Source organism: Bos indicus, chromosome 8 (genome assembly GCF_029378745.1).
Source record: "Bos indicus isolate NIAB-ARS_2022 breed Sahiwal x Tharparkar chromosome 8, NIAB-ARS_B.indTharparkar_mat_pri_1.0, whole genome shotgun sequence".
Lineage (NCBI taxonomy): Eukaryota > Metazoa > Chordata > Mammalia > Artiodactyla > Bovidae > Bos > Bos indicus.
The window spans coordinates 8,396,904-8,419,126 of record NC_091767.1 but is presented as its reverse complement, the minus strand read 5'-3'; the positions used below and the strand labels follow the sequence as shown (position 1 = coordinate 8,419,126).

The 22,223-nt window shown below is 51.9% G+C and overlaps 1 protein-coding gene across 2 annotated transcripts; it reads right to left on the bottom strand.

Annotated features, from left to right (window-relative positions):
- Positions 1-15,168: 15,168 nt before the first annotated feature.
- Positions 15,169-22,177, bottom strand: SOX7 (SRY-box transcription factor 7). Of its 2 annotated transcripts, XR_011567994.1 has the most exons (3): positions 21,784-22,177; positions 16,940-18,252; positions 15,169-16,778 (listed from the first exon to the last, which is right to left on the bottom strand). XR_011567994.1 is itself a non-coding variant. In XM_070794406.1 (2 exons), the coding sequence occupies exons 1-2, from the start codon at positions 22,019-22,021 to the stop codon at positions 17,327-17,329; spliced, it is 1,164 nt and encodes a 387-aa protein (XP_070650507.1). In that variant the 5' UTR covers positions 22,022-22,177; the 3' UTR covers positions 15,169-17,326. The 2 variants fall into 2 exon arrangements, 1 of the variants encoding a protein (XP_070650507.1); XM_070794406.1 differs by having other exon boundaries at positions 15,169-18,252.
- Between the last annotated feature and the right edge of the window lie 46 nt (positions 22,178-22,223).

The window sequence follows — 22,223 nt, the reverse complement described above, 5'->3', positions numbered from 1 at the left end:
GTTGCTTGGGCTTCCTCACAACATGGCAACCAGGTTCCAAGCAGTAGGAAATAGAAGGTGACAATCCTCTTAAAGCAGAACTGTATTCTATTGTCCTATTGGTCAAAGCAGTGCTAGATCCAGCTCAGAATCAGGGGAGTGGGAAAATAGACATGCCTTTCAGGGCAAGGAGTGACAAAGCATTCTTAACCAACTTTGATCTGCCACACTGACCCAGAACACAGGATAAATGAAGAGTTAAGTAAACTGTTAATTACAGAAGCAAATTTGTTAATTAATGCTACCCACCAATACTCAGCAATTACTATCCCTTGAAACCCATATGGCTACTGTCATTCTATCTGAAATTTGAGAATAAAATACTACTTTTATTTGAGATAAGGAGGATTTTTTTTCCTCAGAGATGTAGAACAGCAGAGATGAAGGGATCCTAGGGGTACCCACTTTAGCCACCTTGCAGTACAGCTGAGGAGAATGAGTAACAGGGAGAGAAAGGAAATTGCCCAAGGTCACCATCGTGGTCTTTGGTGATGACATCAACTCAGGGCTCAAACACCTGGAATGCTGGGTGGAAGGGTGCCAGAAGGGCTGCCTTCTCCCTGCCATCAGGTCTTTGTCCCCGGAAATCCCACACTCAGATCTATTGTGAACAGCTACTGAAAACTTTTCAAACGTGTAGCACAGGAGGGAGTCTGTGAAAGGGCTGAGGGTTTCAACTCGGGGAAGGAGCTCAGACTGGAACCAAAAAGGCCTCCAGGAACAGCTTTGCTTGCACCATGTTCATGACCATCACTGGCACACAACCCAGTCAAGCATGCTGGCTGCTACTCCATTCAAGGAGTATTTGTAGAACCCCTGGAATGAATGAGACACAGAGAAGACTTCAAAAAATAGCACAGTGAAGATCATCTCTAACTTAAGACCTTATTTCAATACCCTCATCTGAAGTTCAGAGGAGTCAGAGAACTCACCTACTGTCCCCAAGCTAATAAGTGACCTGCTGGGTTTCGAGCCTAGGCCCCTCACACCTAACCCTAAGCGTCCACTCTTCTCCCTAAACCAGCCATCACAGCAATGCAACCCCTCCCCTCTCGGAGGCTGGAGCTAGAGGTGAGCCCCAAGGAGTAGGAACCCTGTCCATAGGGCACTGTGTGACCGTGGGTGACAGCCTACAGGCACACAGGTCAGGAGGGCACCAGAAGGGAGGCCTCAGCGACAGGTGGCTCTTGAGTAAGGGCTTCTGCTGGGAGGAGGGTGATGGTTAGGGTGGGTGGCAGTGTCAGAGAAAAGGCTGGCTGGTGGAATCTGGAGCTCAGAATGTCTGTGTGTAGGGGGTGCTGGGGGCCTCCTGGAGTCCAAGTTTAAAGGGAAATAAGGGAGCCTGTCTTGAAGTTGCATTTGCACAGCGACCCTATTGTATTTTGATTGTTGTGCACCCAGGCGCCGTCCACCAGGCCAGATTGGTGCAGACCAGGGTTGGGAGGGACTGTGGAAAAGGGCCCCCAGTGTGAGTCGTGTCCGCGGATGGGCAGTAACAGGATGAAGCCAAAAGAAAAGCGCGAATTTATTAAGCACCACCTTTGAGTCATTTGATGAGAACCTGGAATCTCGATCCACCCTCTCACCCCGTGAGGGGGTCTTCAGGATCCCTGTTCTTCCAGCTAAGGAAACTGAGGCTGGAGGAAGTGAGTGACTCACCCCAGGCCCCACAGGCAGCAAGAGGGGGAGCCCTGCCCTCTGGGCATACTCTTCCCCGACATCGAGGAGACAGGAAGACCATGTCCTGCACAGTCACAGCCAAGCTGAACCGAGGGGAAGTGCACAGGAAAAGGTCACCCCAAAGTCACTGGGCCGTTTCTAGCAGAGGAGGCACCTCCAAGCCCGGGCACCCCTGGGCCTTTACCCTCCTTCCCAGGAAGAGAGGTTTCCGCCCTGAGCAAGACGGTGCACGTCAGAGGCTTGGGCAGCGGTGCTGGGCCCCGGGCCGGTTCCCAGCACTCAGGGCAGCCGGGCCAAGCTGCTGACTCACTGCGCAGCCACGGACAAGTCACTTCCCTCTGGGTGCCCGGCCTGGCCTTGCAAGTGGGCATCCTTGCAGCCTGCACCTGGGCCCTAGGGGCCTTCCCCTGAGATCCGGCTGGCAGATGACTCCGGGGAGCAGGAAACATGTCATTTGAGAATAGACGTTCGGTTGCAAACAAAACCCACATTCATTTATTTAGCTCCCCAGCATATGGGATCTTAGTTCCTGAAGCAGGAATCGAAACTGCACCCCCTGCATTGGAAGCATAGAGTCTTAACCACTGGACCACCAGGGAAGTCCCAGAACCCACATTCAGAAAGTGAACATGTGCCTCCTTATCTTTGTGGCAAGAAAGCCCCACACACTCTTTGGGCACACATGCTCAGGACAGAGTCCTGAGGTAGGATGGCTTCTGCAGAGGGGGCCCTGCTGAAGGCTGAGGTACCCCAAAGATTGGGGTTGTACACCTTTCCTCCTCAGTGTGACCGGCAGGTCAACTCTCTGGTTGAGGAAGTGGATCCTCATTTACGGCAATTCAGGCTTCCTCAGCAAACTGTGGGGCATTTGTGGGGTTCCGTAACATGGGGATCGGAAACGTGACTTCTAGAAGAGCCTACAACAGAGTTCATCACCTGTTCAGAGGCCTGCAGTGCTGCAGAAATGTATTCAGGCTACATTTTCACTTTTTACAAAAGCAAATTTACAAAACAATGTAATCCCAATATCCTAAAATAAAGTTTAAAAATACGTGGGTAAACACATACATAGACCTAGGGGGAGAAAAGTCTAGAAGGACTACAACAAAAAATAATAAAGGGTTTTAAAATTAGGCCTGGAAAAGATAACTTACCAAGGGGCTAAATTTACTTGCAAAGAGAACTTACAACCTTATTACTATAGAATTAGCAGCCAACTCCTTACTTTGAAGGCTGAGCACCACAGAATTGATGCTTTTGAACTGTGGTGCTGGAGAAGACTCTTGAGAGTCTCTTGGACTGCAAGGAGATCAAACCAGTCAATCCTAAAGGAAATCAGTCCTGAATATTTATTGGAAGGACTGACATTGAAGCTGAAGCTCTAATGCTTTGGCCATCTGATGTGAAGAGCTGATTCATTGGAAAAGATCCTGATGCTAGAAAAGATTGAGGGCAGGACAAGAGAGTGACAGAGGATGAGATGGTTGGATGGCATCATTGACTCAATGGACATGAGTTTGAACAAAATCTGGAAATAGTGAGGGATAGGGAAGCCTAGCGTGCTGCAGTCCATGGGGTCACAAACAGTTGGACACGACTGAGCAACTGAACAACAGCAGCAACAGGAATCATTAGAGTCAGCTGCTTGGATTGGCCCATTGGGTTGGGAGAATAAGCTGTCCCAAAATCTTTTGTATCAGGCCTTGGAAAGTCATGATATGTATGCGTATGTGTGCAATATGTATTTATGTATAACTGATTGTGTGCAATATATGTGTGTACAGGTGTATAATATATGTGTATATAATACATATGTGTGTGTAATATACGTATATAGATGAGTTTGTGTAATATATATCTGTATGTATCATCTCCCCACACGTAGCACCGATTTTCTTCCTGACCTGCTCCTCTGGGGACATTACAAATAGCTTTCATTCCTGACAGATGGCCAAGGGTGGGGTACAGACAGACTAAAAGGTGGCAGACGGCCAGTGTAGAATTAAAATTTTCCAGTGATCATCAAAAGGTGATTGTGGGACTTCCCTGGTGGTACAGTGGATAAGAATCTGCCTGCCAAACGCAGGGGACACAGGTTCGCTCCCTGGATCAGGGTGAGTCCACGTGCTGAGGAGTAACGAAGCCCATGCACCACGATTACTGCACCTAGTGAAGCAGTCGTGAGCCTGCACGCTGCAACCAGCGAAGCCCGCGCTCCGCAGCAAGAGGCACCGCCCCAGTGAGCCGCCCACTGCACCCCAACTACACGAAGCCCCAACAGCAACGAAGACCCAGTGCAGCCAAACTTAAAAAGAAGAGAGAGAGAGATTGCATTATGAATGTAAATCTCACCATCGACCATCTCCTGAGTTTCTATTTTTAATTACCGTAATCTGAAATCTCTCGACATAAGCGAGTACTAACCGATTTACAAGTAGAAAAGCCGAGTCCCAGAGAAAAATGAAGCAACTCGTCTAAGATCAAACACTGAGCAGAGGGCGGACCAGAAGTGTTCGAGCCCTGAGCAGCTTCTATGATCCAGCAGACGCTGACGGGGCATCCACTGTGTGCCTGGCATGGAGCAGGCCCCGTGGAATCAGAGATAAAGAAGATGCCTTTCCCAGATAAATCCATTCCTAGACTAGTGGGAGGACACAGGCTGGAAAACAGATTGCATTATCACATGCTCGGTACTGCATGAGAGGCTGATGGGAACATGCACACACTCTCTGGGGACACGGGCTGGGGGAGGTGGGTTGGATGGGTGGAGTGTGTGTGGAAGAGGCTTTCTGAGAGGAGAAACATCCAAGCTGCGTCCTAAGACTTGAGTGGGAGTCCACCAAGTGAAAATGTGGGGAAGGGCATTTCAGCCTGAGGGAACAGCCTAAGCAAAGGCATAGGGGAATGAGGAAACAAGCCCCATTTGGAAATCTGCTGTGCCCAGAACACAGTGTGCTCTATGGGCAGTAAGTCAGGGGAGAGGAGGCTGCTAGCTGGGTTGGGGCCTGAGCATCCCTCAGAAAGGTCTGGGCCTCACCTTACTGGTGGTAGCAGGCAGGCAGAAGCTTGTCCCAAAGGGACATTTGCAGACGTTATGGGCCCCTCTGGCTGGCCTCAGGACCATAGTCAAGTGGCTGTGGGGAGGCCTGGGAGTGGACAGCACTTGTGGGCTTGGGAGGATGGCGTCCTGGAGTCCCCCTTGGCCACGGAGGACCCAGTTGCAGACTTCACTTGGTCCCACCTGACGGGAGGGACGCTCCTGGGTATCAGGGTTACGTGGGGACCTACCAGGCTGGGCTCTGACAGCAGGGGCCTCTTGCCTCATTTTGTCAGGCCAAACACCCTCTGTGGATAGGTAGATGGATCAGATGACTTGGGCAAGGTGAGGCAGAGTTCCAAGGAGGTGGTGCCAAGGCCTGGTGACACATAGAACTGGGGCCCAGCCAGGTGTCTGGGGGCCTTAGGCCGTGGCCTGGTGACAAGGCTGGGCGAGAGCCCAAGGCAGCTGAGGCAAGAAGGGATGATGAGGAGGGATGTGTTCAGGGCCTGAATGTGGGAGCCACACCCCCAGCAAAGATGTGTGCAGCTCAGGGGGACCCCATCCAGGGCCCCCCATAACTGCCACCTCCCTAGAGACCACTTCCAGGCTGAGGCCAGGAGTAGAGAGGAGGGGAACACCTCTTCTTCTTGCTCCTTTTCACAGGTTCAGAGAACCAAGGTATTCTAGCCTCTAGAAACTTCAAGTCCAGATTCCTAATTTACAGAGGCCCAGAGAGGGAAAGTAACTTGCCCAAGGTCACACAGCAGACAAATGGCTGAGCCAGCTCTGCAGAGCATAAAATGGAAAGGCTTAGAATACAATTTTCCTTCCTTCACCCACCTCTCCTATCTATAGGCCTCCCATGACCAGGGGACCCCAGATCCGGGGACAGCACAGCCCAGGCAGCTCGTGTGGCCCTGCACCATCACCCGGGCTGCGAGCCGACTAGCAGCCCAGGGAATTCCCCACCTTCCTCTCCGCCGCCCACCAGCTGTTCAGGGTCAGCTGTGGTGGGTGGACACTCACCCCAGGCACAGCCGAGAGACAGTCCGTCCTCCGAAGCAGGAGCCAGGGAGGGCACGTTTGTCTCCTGCTTCATCGGCGGGATCCCCATCTCTGCTTATCAGCGACGGGACCTGACTCAGCCCTGCTTTACTTCACCTGAGCATCAGCTCCACCTGTGAAAGGGTATAATCATACCTGCATTGGGATGGCTGCCATGGTCACGGGAGACACCAAACCCAGGAGCGCTTTGTAGACAGTGCCCGCAAGTGTGAAGAGCAGAGTGCTGCCTATGTCTCCTCGTGCACGTGCCCACTAGGGTGTCTGCCAATACCTATGCACATGTTTTCTGCAAGGCAAGCACATGTTCACCTGTGCTGGACATTAAATTCTCCCTTTGTGCACTTTAATGACCAAGAACTGGCTTCCTGATGAGGGTGGAGGGGATGCCTTTATCAGGGGCCTAGGGAGCAGGTCTGGGCTTGAGTGAGGAGATGCACCCCAGTTTGGGGGCAGAGTACCCAGAGCGGGGGGCCTGTGAGAAAGCCAGCTGCTGGGTTGGTGGGGGCGGGGGGGCATGCCTGGATGTCGGCAGCCTGCAGTCCTGGTGGGGTCCCCATTGATGGCTGTGTGTCTGAGCAGCCCCCTAACCCTTTCCAGGACTGGTGTCTCTGAGAAGCCCCCTCTTGCCTGCCTTGGGGTCCTAGGCATAATCCTTGCCCCCAACCTGGAGTCCCAGGTATCCTGGCTCCCAGGGAGGAGACTGGGCCCAGGGACAGGATGGTGGGAACGAGACCAGAGAGGACATTATCTACGGGAGAGGAAAGCAGAGCAGGGGCAAGTCAGCTCGAGGTGACATTAATGAGCAGGCGCTGCCCCTCCAGGCCCTCCTTCCCTCCCTCAGTGGGGATGGGCTGCTCTCTGAGAGCCAGCCCTTCTCAGAGGGGTGGTCACTGCCCATGCAGCTCCCCAAGTCCCTGGGAGGGAGACCCTCTGCTCCTGTGTGGCTGCTGCTCCTCACCCTTCCAGTTAGAAGGGAGCAAGGCTCAGAGAGGGTCGGAATCTCACTCCAGCCACACAGCCCATTAGGGCAGAGCAGGGCAGCAGCTGGGGCCCAGGGCAGCCCTGGCCCCTCCCTCTGCGCCAGCCTGGCGTCGGGCCTGCCCAGCCCACCACTGTCCACCCTCTGCCCTCGGATGGTGGCCAGGTGGGAGGGGGCTGGTGCGTGGACTGACACTAAAGAAACGGACCAGCTTTGCAGCCTGAACCCCAGGCACGAGATCTGACAAACGCATAAAAAGATTTACACTCCCTGCCCTCCTTGGAGATGATTGACTTTGGAGCAGGAAGGCGTCCGCTCTCGGGGGACGTGGCCTCTGAGGCCCCAAGACAGGCCAGAGTCCCTGGGCCTGGAGCCTGAGTGCTCTGAAGGTGGGGACCTCTGGGCGTGCTGGCCCCAGCCCTGTTTCCTGTGGCTGCTTCGGGACGGGGTGGGGGAGGAAGGCTCGGCCTGGGCTAGCTAATCTGGAGAAGTGATTTTCCTCCTCGGCCGGCCCCTCCCTGGGCAGGGCTCTGGGCGCGAAGGTAGCCTGGCCGTGGCTCCCAGGGAGGGGCCGGCTTATCAGGCAGGAAACACTGGGCTCAGGCCACATCCTCCTCCTCCTGGTCACAGCAGCTCCCAGGGGCAGGAAAACACTCGGCACCAGGCTGCTCCTCCGCCCTCTCCGGGCCCCTCCTGCAGCCCTTCGTCCTCCTTTCAGTCCCCCAACCACCAGGGCGGCAGACAGTGCTGGGCTATGATGGCCACTTCGGGGTTCTGCCCCGGCTTCCCAGCCCCTCTGCCAACCCTGAACCACCTACTACCTTTTTGGGCGCCTGCAGCCAGGTCACAGGGGGCAGGTAGGGGTGGCAGAAACACAACAAAGGGGCCCAGGCTCCCAGAGACGTCCGGCTCCTTCTGTGCCCCCTCCCCCATTCCCAGAAGGGCCTGGGAGCCTAGGGCCATGTGCCCACCTCCCACCAGAGCAGACTGGAGCTCTCCCTTCCCAGGACACTCATCCCCAGCCCCCCTCTCCTGGGTCAGCACCCGGAGGATGCAGGAATCCAGGAAGAATCTTCTTGGGAAGTCTCCTGGGCATGCCCACTCATAGGCTCCTGCATCCCCTACCGGCTGCATTCCGAGGAACACTTTGTCCCATCACCCGTGTCCTTGTTGTGCCACTAGCCACCCCCCCAGCCCCCACTCAAGGCTCCCCCCATCCAGCAGAGAGGCCATGGAGGTGGAGGTCTCCCCTAGCCCTGTCCCAGCCAGCCTCCTGGGCCAGCACTGCTGAGGATGACTGACCAGGCTGGGTCCTGAGGGCGGGGCCCTCCTGGCCCCTCCCCTTCACAGCTCCGCACTCAAGGCCCTTCACCAGTTTCTGCTCCAAGCTGCTCCCTCTCAAGTGAATCCCTTGACCTCTCCTGGCCTCCAGTTCCTTTTTCATCAAGTCTGGGGATTGACAACACGATAACAGTTCCTGGGGTTCCCTGGTGGTCCAGTGGATAAGAATCTGCCTGCCAATGCAGGGAACACAGGTTCAAGTCCTGGTCTAGGAAGATCCCACATGCCAAGGAGCCTGTACACCATGGCCACTGAGCCTGTGCTCTACAACAGGAGAAGCCACGACAATGAGAAGCCTCTGCACCGTAAGAGAATAGTCCCCACAGTCTGCAACTAGAGAAAGCCTGTGTGCAGCAACATAGACCCAGTGCAGCCAAAAGTAAATAAGTAATAAATAAAGCCAAAAAAATAAATTCCTTCCAGCTCTGACCTCTGATTTTTTTCAAGATCACAGAGCTAGGATGAGAATTCTTTCCAGTAAAATTGTAACTGCTTTGTTTACATGAGGATACCTAATTCGATTGATGGCCCACATCGGAACAAATCAATCTATCTTATTATACCCTGTCTTGCAGATCTTAAGGATGTTACACATGCTTTCCTGGACCTTCACAGCACCCTGAGATGTGGCAGCTGGTGCTTCTATTTTTCAGGAAAGGGGATAAAGAAAAAGGAAGTCATAAGGCTTGTCAAAATTGGAGCAGAGGAGCTACACAGCTCTCTTGGGTTCTCTGATGTCATAAGGGCAAGCCAGCATGCTGAGACACGTATGGAGCACATGGACACCTTGGGGCACCCGTCCTCGTGGCGGGACCCCCACCTGTGGAAGTCAACCACATCTCTCAGATCCCATCAACAGAACCTCTAAGACACAATGGCCCTGAGGTCCCTGCTGCAAAGCTATTTCACTCATCAGAATCCACTGATTTTTTTCAGAATCCAGGGGCTTATGTTCCTTGTTTTAAGGTTCCCCAATTTGTCCTAATAAACTGTGGAAAATTCTGAAAGAGATGGGAATACCAGACCACCTGACCTGCCTCTTGAGAAATTTGTATGCAGGTCAGGAAGCAATAGTTAGAACTGGACATGGAACAACAGACTGGTTCCAAATAGGAAAAGGAGTATATCAAGGCTGTATATTGTCACCCTACTTATTTAACTTATATGCAGAGTACATCATGAGAAATGCTGGGCTGGAAGAAGTACAAGCTGGAATCAAGACTGATGGGAGAAATATCAATAACCTCAGATATGCAGATGACACCATCCTTATGGCAGAAAGTGAAGAGGAACTAAAAAGCCTCTTGATGAAGGTGAAAGAGGAGAGTGAAAAAGTTGGCTTAAAACTCAACATTCAGAAAACGAAGATCATGGCATCTGGTCCCATCACTTCATGGGAAATAGATGGGGAAACAGTGGAAACAGTGTCAGACTTTATTTTGGGGGGCTCCAAAATCACTGCAGATGGTGACTGCAGCCATGAAATTAAAAGACACTTACTCCTTGGAAGAAAAGTTATGACCAATCTAGATAGCATATTCAAAAGCAGAGACACTAGTTTGGCAGCAAAAGTTCGTCTAGTCAAGGCTATGGTTTTTCCTGTGGTCATGTATGGATGTGAGAGTTGGACTGTGAAGAAAGCTGAGCACTGAAGAATTGATGCTTTTGAACTGTGGTGTTGGAGAAGACTCTTGAGAGTTCCTTGGACTGCAAGAAGATCCAACCAGTCCATTCTGAAGGAGATCAGCCCTGGGATTTCTTTGGAAGGAATGATGCTAAAGCTGAAACTCCAGTACTTTGGCCACCTCATGCAAAGAGTTGACTCATTGGAAAAGACTCTGATGCTGGGAGGGATTGGGGGCAGGAGGAGAAGCGGATGACAGAGGATGAGATGGCTGGATGGCATCACTGACTCGATGGACGTGAGTCTGAGTGAACTCCAGGAGTTGGTGATGGACAGGGAGGCCTGACATGCTGCGGTTCATGGGGTCACAAAGAGTCGGACACGACTGAGCGACTGAACTGAACTGAACTGAACTGAATTTGTCCTAGAACTGTGCCTCCCCAGGCCTCTTGGATGGATGGAAGGTGAGTGACCAGTGAAAGGACAGTGAGCAGAGCTAGGGGACTCACATTTTGGCCCAGGTGTGACCCTCTGAGAGATGGCTACACTCCGTGCCTACACGTAGAACATCCCAAAAGTGCCCATAATAGAGTCCTCTCCCAGTCTTGGGTGATCCCCCGCCTTCCTCGCTCATGGTTTGTATAACAGGGGGACCTTCCTTGTCACCCCCACCCTAATCCCATGTCCCTCTGGTTCAAGGGAAGGCAGGCCTGAGAGGATCTGGAGGAAATCCAGGCTGCATCGGGGCCTTTACATGGTCCCATGATGAAGAAGGGAAGAGCATGACCAACAGCCTCCAGGGGGAGGATCACTTGGGGACAAGTCCCGTTAATTTCTGCAGATGACATCAAGCGTACATGGATTTAAACTGAGCTAGGAGGGATTTAGGCGAGGTACAAAAAGGTACAAAGTAGAACTTTCTAAAAACTTTCTGGCCGCACTGTGCAGCATACGGGATCTTGTTCCCTGTCCAGCGATCAAATCCACGCCTCCTGGAGTAGAAGCTCAGAGTCTTAACAAGTCAAGGATCTTCCTGGATTGCCAAGGGAAGTCCTGAGAAAGAACTTTTTGATGATGGAACTCATTCGACTCTCTTAAGAGAAAAACCTCTTTCTGTAGAAGACTCAAATCAATTAGAAACCCGTCTGAAGAAGAATGGCTAAGACTCAGTCCTCAGTAGAGACAGGGAAATGGACTCAACGACCCAGACTGTCTCTGTCAATCCCAGCTCCGTGCCAGACAAGGAGGGTTCCTCTCTACAAGCCCCTCTCCCACATCGTGAGGTCTCCTGCACAATCGGTCTCAGTGTGATAAACTGAGAAACACGTGGATCCAGGCTTTTTAATCTAGTACCAGCCTCCAGCTCTAAAAGTCATAAAAATTGCTTAAAGAGATCTGAAGTAGACAACAGCTATTCTGTACATGTGTATAAAGCCTTACAACTTCTCACAAGCCCAGAAATTCACTATCTGTCCTGGATGAGAGAACAGGTCCAGAGATTAGCCCAAGTTCCAATCAAAATCCAGGGATGGGGGGAGGTCACTCCTGCCCTGGTTCCCAGCTCTTTCCAGACCCTCTCCTGCTCCCTGGAGCTCTGAGCGCCCTGTGAATGCAGCCAGCTGCCCTGTGCCCTGGGGGACTCTGAGGACCAATTCGGTTCCCACATTGACTGACGGAGGAAGCCTTTCTTCCATAGAGTAAACTGGCGCTTCAGGAAGGGTGTGCCGTCTACTGTGGTGACCGAGGAAAGGAATACCTCCAATGTGTCGGTGAAGCGACGGTAAGCTCATCACTGTCCTCAGGAAGATGAGCTGCCGTGACAGGGGAAGACCACTGAGCATGGGCAGGCTGGAATCAGGTAAAAACTGTCCTCAGGAGCCTGCCTTCTTCCTGGTAGGAGAGAGTTCATTCTGGGGACTGCTTGCATGGAGCCATTCTGTGCCTCGATGAAAAGCTGTAAACTCACTCATAGCTCAGACCTGCGATACCTGACTGTGAATCTAGCCAAGGACAGAAACAAGTAAATGTGCACTGCCGTGCTGTTTATAATGGCGAAACACGAAAACGGAACAACTTAGTTATCTAGTACTAAGTAAATCAAGCCACATTCATACACTGAAGTACTGTGTTGTCATCAAAAGTGATAAACATGAAGACAGCTATCAATGTGGCAAAATTTCTATAATAGGATGTTGAAAGGATAAAACCAAATACCAATGGTATCTATATCTTGAATGCTTGAATACAGGACTGGGGAGTTGAGTATACAAAAATGAACCAGTTATATCAAGGTCATGGAGTGTGTAATTTTTCTTTTTTTCTAATATTTTTTTTCATGTTGATTTTTCAACTGCCCTTTTCAACACTCTTAGCAGAAAGGTAAAGTTTAAGGACAAGAAAATGTCTATGTAATATTAATAACTAAAAATGCCTATCATAAAATACCCGTGTCTCTGTAAAGCTAGACGAACAAAAAAGGACTGGTCTGAGTAAACAAACAAAATACACTGATGTGTATAAAAAAAAATTACCAGTAATGTTGCTAAGTTGTTGACAATAGATGACTTATTTTTTTACCTATGATGTTACTTTTTACTAAACTTTCTACAAAGACTATGTTTCTTTTGAAAATTAAAATATCAGTAGATTATGCGAAGAGTTGACTCATTGGAAAAGACTCTGATGCTGGGAGGGATTGGGGGCAGGAGGAGAAGGGGACGACAGAGGATGAGATGGCTGGATGGCATCACCGACTCGATGGACATGAGTTTGAGTGAATTCCAGGAGTTGGTGATGGACAGGGAGGCCTGGCGTGCTGCAATTCATGGGGTTGCAAAGAGTTGGACACGACTGAGCGGCTGAACTGAATTGATAGCTAGATAGGTGATAAATGGTTAAGTGGGTGGATGGATGGGTAGAAAGATGAAGTAAGTGAAGTAGGTGGATGAGCTCAATGGATGGATAGATAATACAGATAAATATTTTGTTCCCTTCCTTCCTTCCTTCCTTCTGTCCAAATCCCTTTCACGGGGATGAAATCAACAGCAAAGGCTTTTCAAAAGGAAAGGTAGGAAGTTAAAAATGCTACAAATCACCTGCCCTCAGCTCTATTTTGGTACTCTAGGATAAGACAGGAGAGGAGATGCTTGGGTCCTCTGTGTCCACCTCCTGACTCATTTACTTCTGTAACAGGGGAGGCTATATGGCCATGGCTATATCACATTCTGTCTCAGAGCCCTGAGAACTGCACACACATGGGCTCCAGGGTCTGGGTTTCCAGAGAGATGAGTGAGGAGATTAGGGACCCAGAAGATTTCAGGTCTTTAGCACCAGGACTCACTGGAATACCTACAGGACTTCTCAGATGTTTACCTTATTCATTTATTCATCCACTTACTTGTTGAGCAGCTACTATGTATCTGCCCTGCTGGGGAAGACTCACACAAATGGATCACACCAACACCAGCTGTAAGTGCTAGATCCCATCAAGTTCCCGCTGGAGCTCAGAGACGAGAGTGACCTGCCCCCGGCCAGCACGAGTGGGAGTGTCTGAGCTGGATTTGGACAGTGGGTCGATGTCATCAGACAGGCCATGAGAGTGAGGGTCTCCCTGGTAGGGGAACAGTGCTGGGAAAAGCACAGAAGCCTGGGGCAGAAAGCATTTTCAGAGAACAATAGGCTTTCCAGGCCGTGGCTACACTGTGGGGAAGGGGCAGGGGGTGGGGGCTGGCCGTGTGGACACAGTACCAGGGCCCCTCCTCAGATCCATGAACCTCGCGGGGTCCCTGGGGACCCTGTGTGCCATGGGCGACGCACAGGCACCGAAGGGTCTTAAGGAAGTGTGACGTGGTAACATTCGTGTTTTAGGAAAACAACCCATAAAACGGTGCACGCACATCAATTCTCATCAGCCAAAGCCAAAAGTACGCTTGTCCCAGGAGGGGCAGGCAGGAGAGCTGGGTACCTGGGAGGGGCGGCCAGAACTCTATAATGCCCCTGGCTTCCAGGCATGACCGTCTTACTCACAGCTGGGCAAAAGTGAGAAAGCTCCCTGTCGCAGGTCAGTGCCCTGCCCTCCCGAAGGCGGGGGACACCACCCTCGCCCCCACAGTATGACCCGGAATGACACACGCCCCTCTGGCCCCGTCCAGGGCCGGACACTGACGCTGACACATAGATAGGGCCAGTGGACGTTGCAGGACAAGCTCTCCCGCCAGGCGATGACGCTGCAGGCGGCCACTGTCGGCTGGCCACGGTGGTGGGCCTCGGCAGCAAGGAATTCGGGTGTCATCTCATGTTAGCCTTGTCATTTCCCCTTTGTCCATCCTTTTTCCCTGGGATGTGAGAGGTAAAAACCGGCCAGATGTAATCCTACGTCTGGTGAGTCTCTATAAAAGGCATGAGCCTTCTAACTGGGAGACTGTCAATGCCAGCGAAACCCCAGCCTCCACCAGTTGAGTAGGGTGACCCCAGGGTGCCCCCTCCCTCCCTGGGCCTCAGTGTTCCTGACTGTGCAATGGGGTGGAGTGATGATGGGCCCCATCTGGGGCTGGGAATGAGAAACAGACCATAAAACTTGCTGTAAAACTCCCTACATCTATAAAGTGCTATTAAAGTAATGACGAGAGATTACGATCCAAATTTGCAGAAAGAACGTCTGCCTGATCGGACCCTCCCAAGACCCACTCCTTGGCCCAGAGGCCCTGGAAGAACACAGGGCTTCTATTGACATGAACAAGTTACAACGGCTTTCCCACAGAGAGGAGCCAGATGTAGTGAATGGCCTGGGGACTGAGGAATCATCGCTTTTTTCCGGACACTGTTTGGCTGGGATTTTCATCTTGAACCTTAACAAGATATTACATCCTTTAATTACCCACCCTTGTGTTGCCCTGTTTTCTCTGCAACATTCCAGGGAGCTTTGAGAGCACATGATTCTTATAAGACCACATCCCTAGATGCATAGGAAAGAGGACAATCTAAATAGTCTTCAAAAGATGATTTCAAAAAGAAGGGGAAAATGGAGTTTCCCCTTAAGGAAGCAAATATTTGGGCCCTACTTCCCATCTTGAGACAGTCTGACAACCACTGCATTCCACCTTACAAGTGTGAAGTCATCCTATCCAAGGAGAAAATTGTTTTGCAACTAGGCTGTGAATTTGTCTTTTCTTTCAATATCAAGAAGAATGACACTGTTTCTAAGGTGTAAAATTAGGCTTTATCTCTTTACCATAATTCATAAAATCAACCAATCAACCACTCCAACAAGGTAAGTTTTTTAAAATAAAAAAATGATGGAGAGAACATTTTGACCAACACCGGAAGGAGAACTGGCATAATATCTACGCCTCACTTGAAAACTTCTTCCTTCACCAAACTGTATTTCAAATGACAGAATGGTCGTGGTACAAAAATGTTTATTTAAATTAAATATTTTAGGCAAACCAATATCTACAACCATTCCAAAGCATATATAGTTCCTACAGAAAGTGGAACAGTTTAGCTTAATGTCTGTGATACTGTTTTATAAGATTATTAATACACATTCTGGACTGCACCAATCATATTGTCCATGGTTTACTATTTATTACCAAAAGTCACATACAGTAATAGCATAAAGATTAATCATATTTTATAAGTGATTTTACAAGAGAATTCCTTGGAAGGAAAAAAAAAGGATCTTTCAACAATACAAAATATAAGGTGAAAATAATAGGAGAATATATAAAAACACTTACATATTTCATACAGGCATAAAATGCTGAAATCATAAGACAACTGTCTTTTATGTCTGATAGGTATGTTCCTTCAACAGAGACTTGGAGGAAGGATGGAAATGTTTTTGGGATGGGGTCAGGGCTCAGAAATATTTTCTGAATCACAGTGCATTTCTATTCTTTGGGAAGTAAGTATAATAAAGGGAAGTTGCTTTGATGTGTTGGCCGAAGATCTTACCTGAAGAACCAGAGGGCTGGTGAGGAGAACGAATTCCCATTTCTGCCATAGGAACCATGCCTGGGATTTTTAAGTCAAGGGATCTTTGAATCAGTAGCCAATTCAGGGGTGGAGAAAGAATAGAAAAGAAGAGAAAAAAGAAAGTCCAGGAAAGGAAGATGGAGACAGAGGAAAGGAAAATCTTTTTGCATCTGCAGAAGGGAGAGCACGGTAAAATTTTGCTCAAGAAATCAGCACATTCAGATTCAAAGACACTGATGCTCCAGTGCTGAAACTCTTTCCAGCTCCCTGCTCTTTGGGTCATTAGGAACGGAAGGCTGACAAGGCATTGCCAAGGTCAGCAAACTGTATCTGATTCCGGCTGAGCATGAAGGCGTGTGTGTTGTGTGTGTCTCATACACACTGTAAATATTCAGACATGTATTTTCTTTTGAAATGTATGAAAGTGAAAAGAAAGTCACTCAGTCATGTCTGACTCTGCAATCCCATGGACTATACAGTCCATGGAATTCTCCAGGCCAGAAACTGGAATGGGTAGCCTTTCCCTTCTCCAGGGGATCTTCCCAACCCGGGGATCGAACCCAGGTCTCCCGCATTGCGGGTGGATTCTTTACCAGCTGAGCCATAAGGGAAGCCCAAAAACACTGGAGTGGGTAGCCTATCCCTTCTCCAGCAGATCTTCCTGACCCAGAAATCAAACCAGGGTCTCCTGCATTGCAGGCAGATTCTTTACCAACTGAGCTATCAAAGAACTTATCTTTAAATATATATATATATATATATATGTTTTTTAAAAAGCAGCTTGAATTCAATTTCGTTGTCAGTGATGCAGTTAACCCCCGGCGTTAATTCCCCAAATCACGATGAGTGTTTTTTCTCAAACTCTTAAAAGGGTCCTTTTGGAAGACTAGGATCATTCATGTTGGAAGATGGTGACCAAGTGCAGCAGCCTGAGGTCCTTGGGCAGTGCACGGAATCCTCACCAGGTTGCACGTGAATGAGTTCACTGAGGCCAGCTTCAGCTTCCTTTGGAGAGAATCCTAAATCGGAAAACCCTGGAGCGGAGGGTACCTAAGATACGGAGTCTGTCCCTCACTCCGCAGATGGGGGGATGGGCTGGAAGGAGAGGCGAGGGGAGTCAGGGCTCCCCAGCCCCCGGAGGCAGAACTGGGATTGGGCCGCCAGTCCCCGAATCTTAGCCCAGAGCTCTCCTCACCTGCAAGACCAAAGGTCAGGACGGCAGGACCCCTGCAGCTGTGTCAGAAGCGGCAGGGATGCGAATGTTGCTGGGCTTTTCCCGAATTTGTTTCCGGATTGAAAACTGGGAGGAGAGGTCAGTGAAAACTCTACCGGGAAATAGCGTCCTCAGCAACGACCGCGCCTGATTCCCAGGGTGGAGCCAATGGAAACTCTTTTGAAGGAATATACTCAGAACACTGGCCGCAGCGGGGCGGGGCGGAGGGGAAGGGGCGGGGGAGGGGCCCCGGACCCGCAGAGCCTGTCTGCGCGCGGCTCGTGGAAGTGTGTGCCCACCCCGGGGCGCTGCGCTCAGCGCGGGAAGGACCGGCGGCGGTGAGGCCGGGCCGGATGGGCCGCCCGGGCTCTATGACACACTGTAGCTGTTGTAGTACGTGGCCGTGGCATCAGCCAGCACGGAAATGAGGCTGGTCTCTGTGGGGCCCGTCGGTGTCACCTGAGAGACCGCGCCCTGCGCGCTGAGGGCCCCAGCCGCAGAGTCTGGGTGGCCAGGAGTGTTCAAGTACTGGTCGAATTCATTGCGATCCATGTCCCCCAGGAGTTCCACCTGGCTCAGCTGATCCAGGGCTTCGAAGCCGGGATGCTCGGGAGGCGGGGAGAGCTGGCCCAGGTGGGCGTGCAGGTTGGAGTGGAGAGGCGGGTAGGCGGCCTGGGAGTAATAGGCTGGAGACGGGGGACAGCCAGGCACGGTGGACATCATAGAGACGCCCGAGGACTGACTGAGGGCCAGGGAGCCCAGGGGGTGGCCGCAGTGGAGGGGGTTGGGGGCGTACTCCGGGGAGTAGGGGGGCCCCGGCAGGTGGGCGATGCGGCGGGAGTGCGCATGGTCCTCCTGGCAAGGGGAGGAGAAGAAGGTCTGCTCCGGCTCCAGCACGTCCAAGGGTGACATCTCCGGCGGGGTGGGCAGCCCGTAGGGGTACGCGTCCACGCTGCCCGGGGTGCCGCCGCCGCCGCTGCCGCCGGCCGGGCCGTCGTGGAAGCAGCCCCGCAGGCCGGGCAGCGCGGAGCGCGGAGAGTACTCACCCCGGTCCTCCTTCTCCCCCGGCGCCCCCCGGCCGCCGCCCCGCTTCTCGGGCAGGGAGTTCTGGTCGCGGGAGAGCGAGCTGAGCAGGAAGCCTGGGTCCACGCGCTTGCACAGGCGCTTGGCTTGCTTCTTCCTGCGTGGCCGGTACTTGTAGTTGGGGTAGTCCTGCATGTGCTGCAGTCGCAGCCGCTCCGCCTCGTCCACGTAGGGCCTCTTCTGGGACAGCGTCAGCGCCTTCCACGACTTTCCTGCTCACACAAGTCAGACAAGGCCGCCGTCAGCCTCTGCGCAGCTCGGCTCGGGGCGCCCGGTGCACCTGTCTCGACTGGGGCCGCCGAGCATCGCACACGCCTGCTGCCTCGAGTCCCCTGTCCCTCCCCCCCAACCCAGTGCCCCCTCTTCACACAAGGCACCCCACACTCCGCACCCTCTTCTCAGCCCACATCCTGCACGTGCAGTAAGGCCAAACCAACCTCTCCCACTTGCCTGCTCCAAGGCACGCGAGCAAAAGACACACACACACACACACACACACACACACACACGCACGCACGCACGCACGATCATGGCACCTCTCCTATCAAAGCCACCGGACAACAGGAAGGTATAAACAGTGTGAGATTCTCAGTGAAGGGTCCACCTAACCCAATATCACCCACAGGACAAAAATATGTAGACTACAACATTGATTTGGGCTCCCTTTTACCTTCTGAGGGTCAGTTCTTATCATTTGTGCATCCTAATGAAACTTCTGCCTTCCTAGGTTATCGCTGCCCTTCGGGAAGTGACACTATATTATTTGTGGCATACATCTATCACAGCTTTCTTGTGAGGGTACTCAGGATCAGTCAACAGCTTCACAGATGGAGGTAAAATTACAAGATGTAAATTACAGGATCTCATTTATGGCAACAGAGGATTAGCTCTTATATCTGAAGATCAAACAGAACCTTCATGCCACACACACACACACAAGCTATGGCTTCTAACTGTTTACTGTGACCATGGGAGAGGGCACCTTATCAGTCACTGACTCTCCATATAGAAGTAAACCCCTTACCTTCCCTGGATCTTTGTTTTCCCTGCAGTAAAAAATATACTGTGATGCTCCCCAAAATGCTCTTCTGAAGAAGCATCCCACACTTGTGTCCCACTGGTGCACAAATGCTGCTCTCATGTGTATTTTCCATTCATCCTTTTCACTTGTATGTTATTGCGTAGATTAGTGTCTCTTTCTTTCTTAAAGCACATTGCCCATCCTGCTGCAGGTTTTCTAAAGGTCACTTCTGGACACCTTAGATGGTTACCTCCTAGGGTAGGCTTGGGAACTTAAGTTCCCCTATGACTCTACTGTATCCTGAAGTTTGAGACAAATTGCCCAGAGGGCAGCCCCCTGCCCCAAATCTTGGAAGGCAAGGGGCTGCATCTCCCACCCAGAGCCCTCGGCACAGGGCCAAGTCCAGAGCTATGTATGTGGTTGCCCTTCATGGGGGTGCCCTTCATGGGGGCTGGCCCTGGGTGTCAGGTACACAGAGGGGGCTGAAGGAAGGTGATTATCCAGTACCGTTTGGATGAAAGTATATAACACTATTCCAGTGAAGTTGTCAATTAATACAGTTAGCTCTCATTTGAAAAGACAACTTTAAAAGTGTCAGGAACTCCAATTTTAGTATATGTGCTGCCGAAGCGAGCACTGTCAGGAACTCCAGATTTGGAGTTGGCCATTAGTTTCCAGCCTGTGGTTAAGGCCACAAGTTGTGGCAAGAGGTCCAAGACCCAGACACACCCACACCCTGACTGTGGACTGAATATAAAATGTGACTCAAAGTTTCTGAGTGTACCGAGATATTGTAGTATTCATAAAATATAGGTTCATTTTTAAAACCACTAAATGTATAACTGTCTTTACCTGCTTTCTCATCCATAACATACATGAGTGCTACTGTGTGAAGTTTTTAGAGTCAAAGACTGGAGAGCTAATAGTCAAAAAAGTCTGGGCTCTCGCATTCAGCCCTTTCCCTTTCCTAAGTCAGAAAGGAAAGGGCTGGGCAAGATCATGGGCTTGGGATGGAAATAGATCATCCTGCTGCCCCCTCCGCTTCAGCAGGTGTAGAAAATCCACATTTTTCAAAGCAACACTAGGTCAGTTTCCTTTCCCTAGTGCCAGGGGCTGTGTGGTTAAGCAGGAAGGAATCCATATCTTTCCTGCAAAATGCACTGTAACCTCTAGAAGCCTAAGTGCCAACTGCCAAGAGGAATCAGCTCACAGGAGGCATTTGTCACCCAAGTCCCTTTGCCTGTCCTTTCCCTGGGAGCAGGCAGCCCCAGTCCTACAAGGCTCTCCAAACTGAGTTCTCCCACCCTTGGCTGGGCCTGCTCTATCCTCGTCACAAGAGCTGTGCTTGGGCAACAGGCACAGCACCTGGGTCACACCAAAAATTACATTTAGGGGCTCACCGAAAAAAAAATGTTTTCATTGCTTTAGAAATCTCAAGAAAAATATAAACTTTCTGCTTTAAGAAACTGTTTTATTATTGTATATCTTAATATATTTGTCTTTATGCCAACACATTATAAAGTATGATTTTAAGTATTTTTTTTCTGGGACAGGGCTGGCTAAGACACACTGGCCCACTAACTCGTCCTGGGAACAGCTAGCCAAGGGGGCTGGGCAGAGGGTGGGAGACTCTTTGAAACCCGCACTCTTATCAGCTGCTTTGAAAGGGCAATCAAACTGCAAGAGGACCCTTTCTGCCAGAGGGCCTGTGGCTTCAGACAGCACAAAGAGGGGTGTCAGGCCTCATTCCACCGATCTGGGGAAGGAGCCCCAAGCTCCAGCGGAAAAAGGAAAAAGAAAAGGCTCCAAGATGGGCCGGGTGGGGTTGCTGGGGGCAGGGCCAGCCTCGGGTGACCACACACTGTCCTTTTTTACAGGGCCTGGCGCCTGCTGGGCACACAAAGTGCTTTGAAAGGTTCCCATCCGTCAAAATGAATAAAAACTACCACAAAGGGCAAAGAGATTAGGTGTTGGCTGGAGCTGATATAGTGCCCAGCTTCTGACAGTGGAGAGAGAAGCCCCCCGCCTCCAGAACATCCTTTCTCTATTGGCCTGACTTGTCCCCAGTCCAGCGTCCGGGGCTGGGACCGCAGGGCAGCCCTGGGGAATTGGCCGGGTTCTCGGACATACCCGCACAGGCCGTCCTAAGCATCCGAATCAAATTTTCTACACTCCTGCGACTGGGAAAGAGGCTCGAATCAAGTCCATTTTGCTGTTGGTTTGATAATTAAGTTAAAGCAGGAATGCGCCACCGCAAGGTCTCTCTTCACCAATATTCGTTAATGAGAGGTACGACTTCCTGTGACTGTGCCCGTGGTGAAGTTCAGCGGATGATGGGTTTTCCTGCTCCCTTACACCCGACCTGTCCGTGCGCGCGAGGATCTCCCTAGCCGAGTACCCGCACCAGGCCGCAGCTCAGACCCGCCCGTGCCCCAGGGCCCCTAACTCTGCTCCCGTCTCTTACAGTGGGCCTCCCCGGCCACCCCGGCGGGCCGTGCCAGTTCACTCTGGGCCTGGTCAACGCGTCCCTGCTCGGAATCCCAGTCCCCGCGCGCACACCCACGCTCGCCCAGATGCCCAGCGGGCACGGTGCGCGCCCCCGTGGGTCCGCACGCCGAGTCTGTCCCACCCTCGCCCCGCGCGCCTTCACTACACCCGCCCGGCCTCCAGCCGCCAGACCCCCGCCCGCCGACTTCGGGCCGCGCCCCGCCCGCTCACTCACCCAGCATCTTGCTGAGCTCCGCGTTGTGCAGGTCCGGGTTCTGCACCGCCAGACGTTTCCTCTCGTCCTTGGCCCACACCATGAAGGCGTTCATGGGCCGCCGGATACGGCTCTCCGAGCCCTTGTCCCCCGGCGGGCGGGGGGCGGCCGGCGGCGACAGCCCGTCCGACAGCTCGGCTTCCAGGGCAGGGCACTCGAGACCCTCAGGCCACGGGTAAGTTCCTAGCAGCGAGGCCATGGCCGCACGGGGGTCGCCTCGCTTCGCGTCGTCGGGCCGGCGCTGACCTGGCCCTCGCACCGGTTGGGGCGTCCAACTTGGCCGGCAGCCGCGGCCCGGCCCCTTATTTATCAGCTTCGAGAGGCCGCGTCCTCCAATGACTCTCGAAGGCGGCGCGGCCCCTCCCTCCTTCACGGCGCGGGCCCCCTCCCTGCGTCCCGGG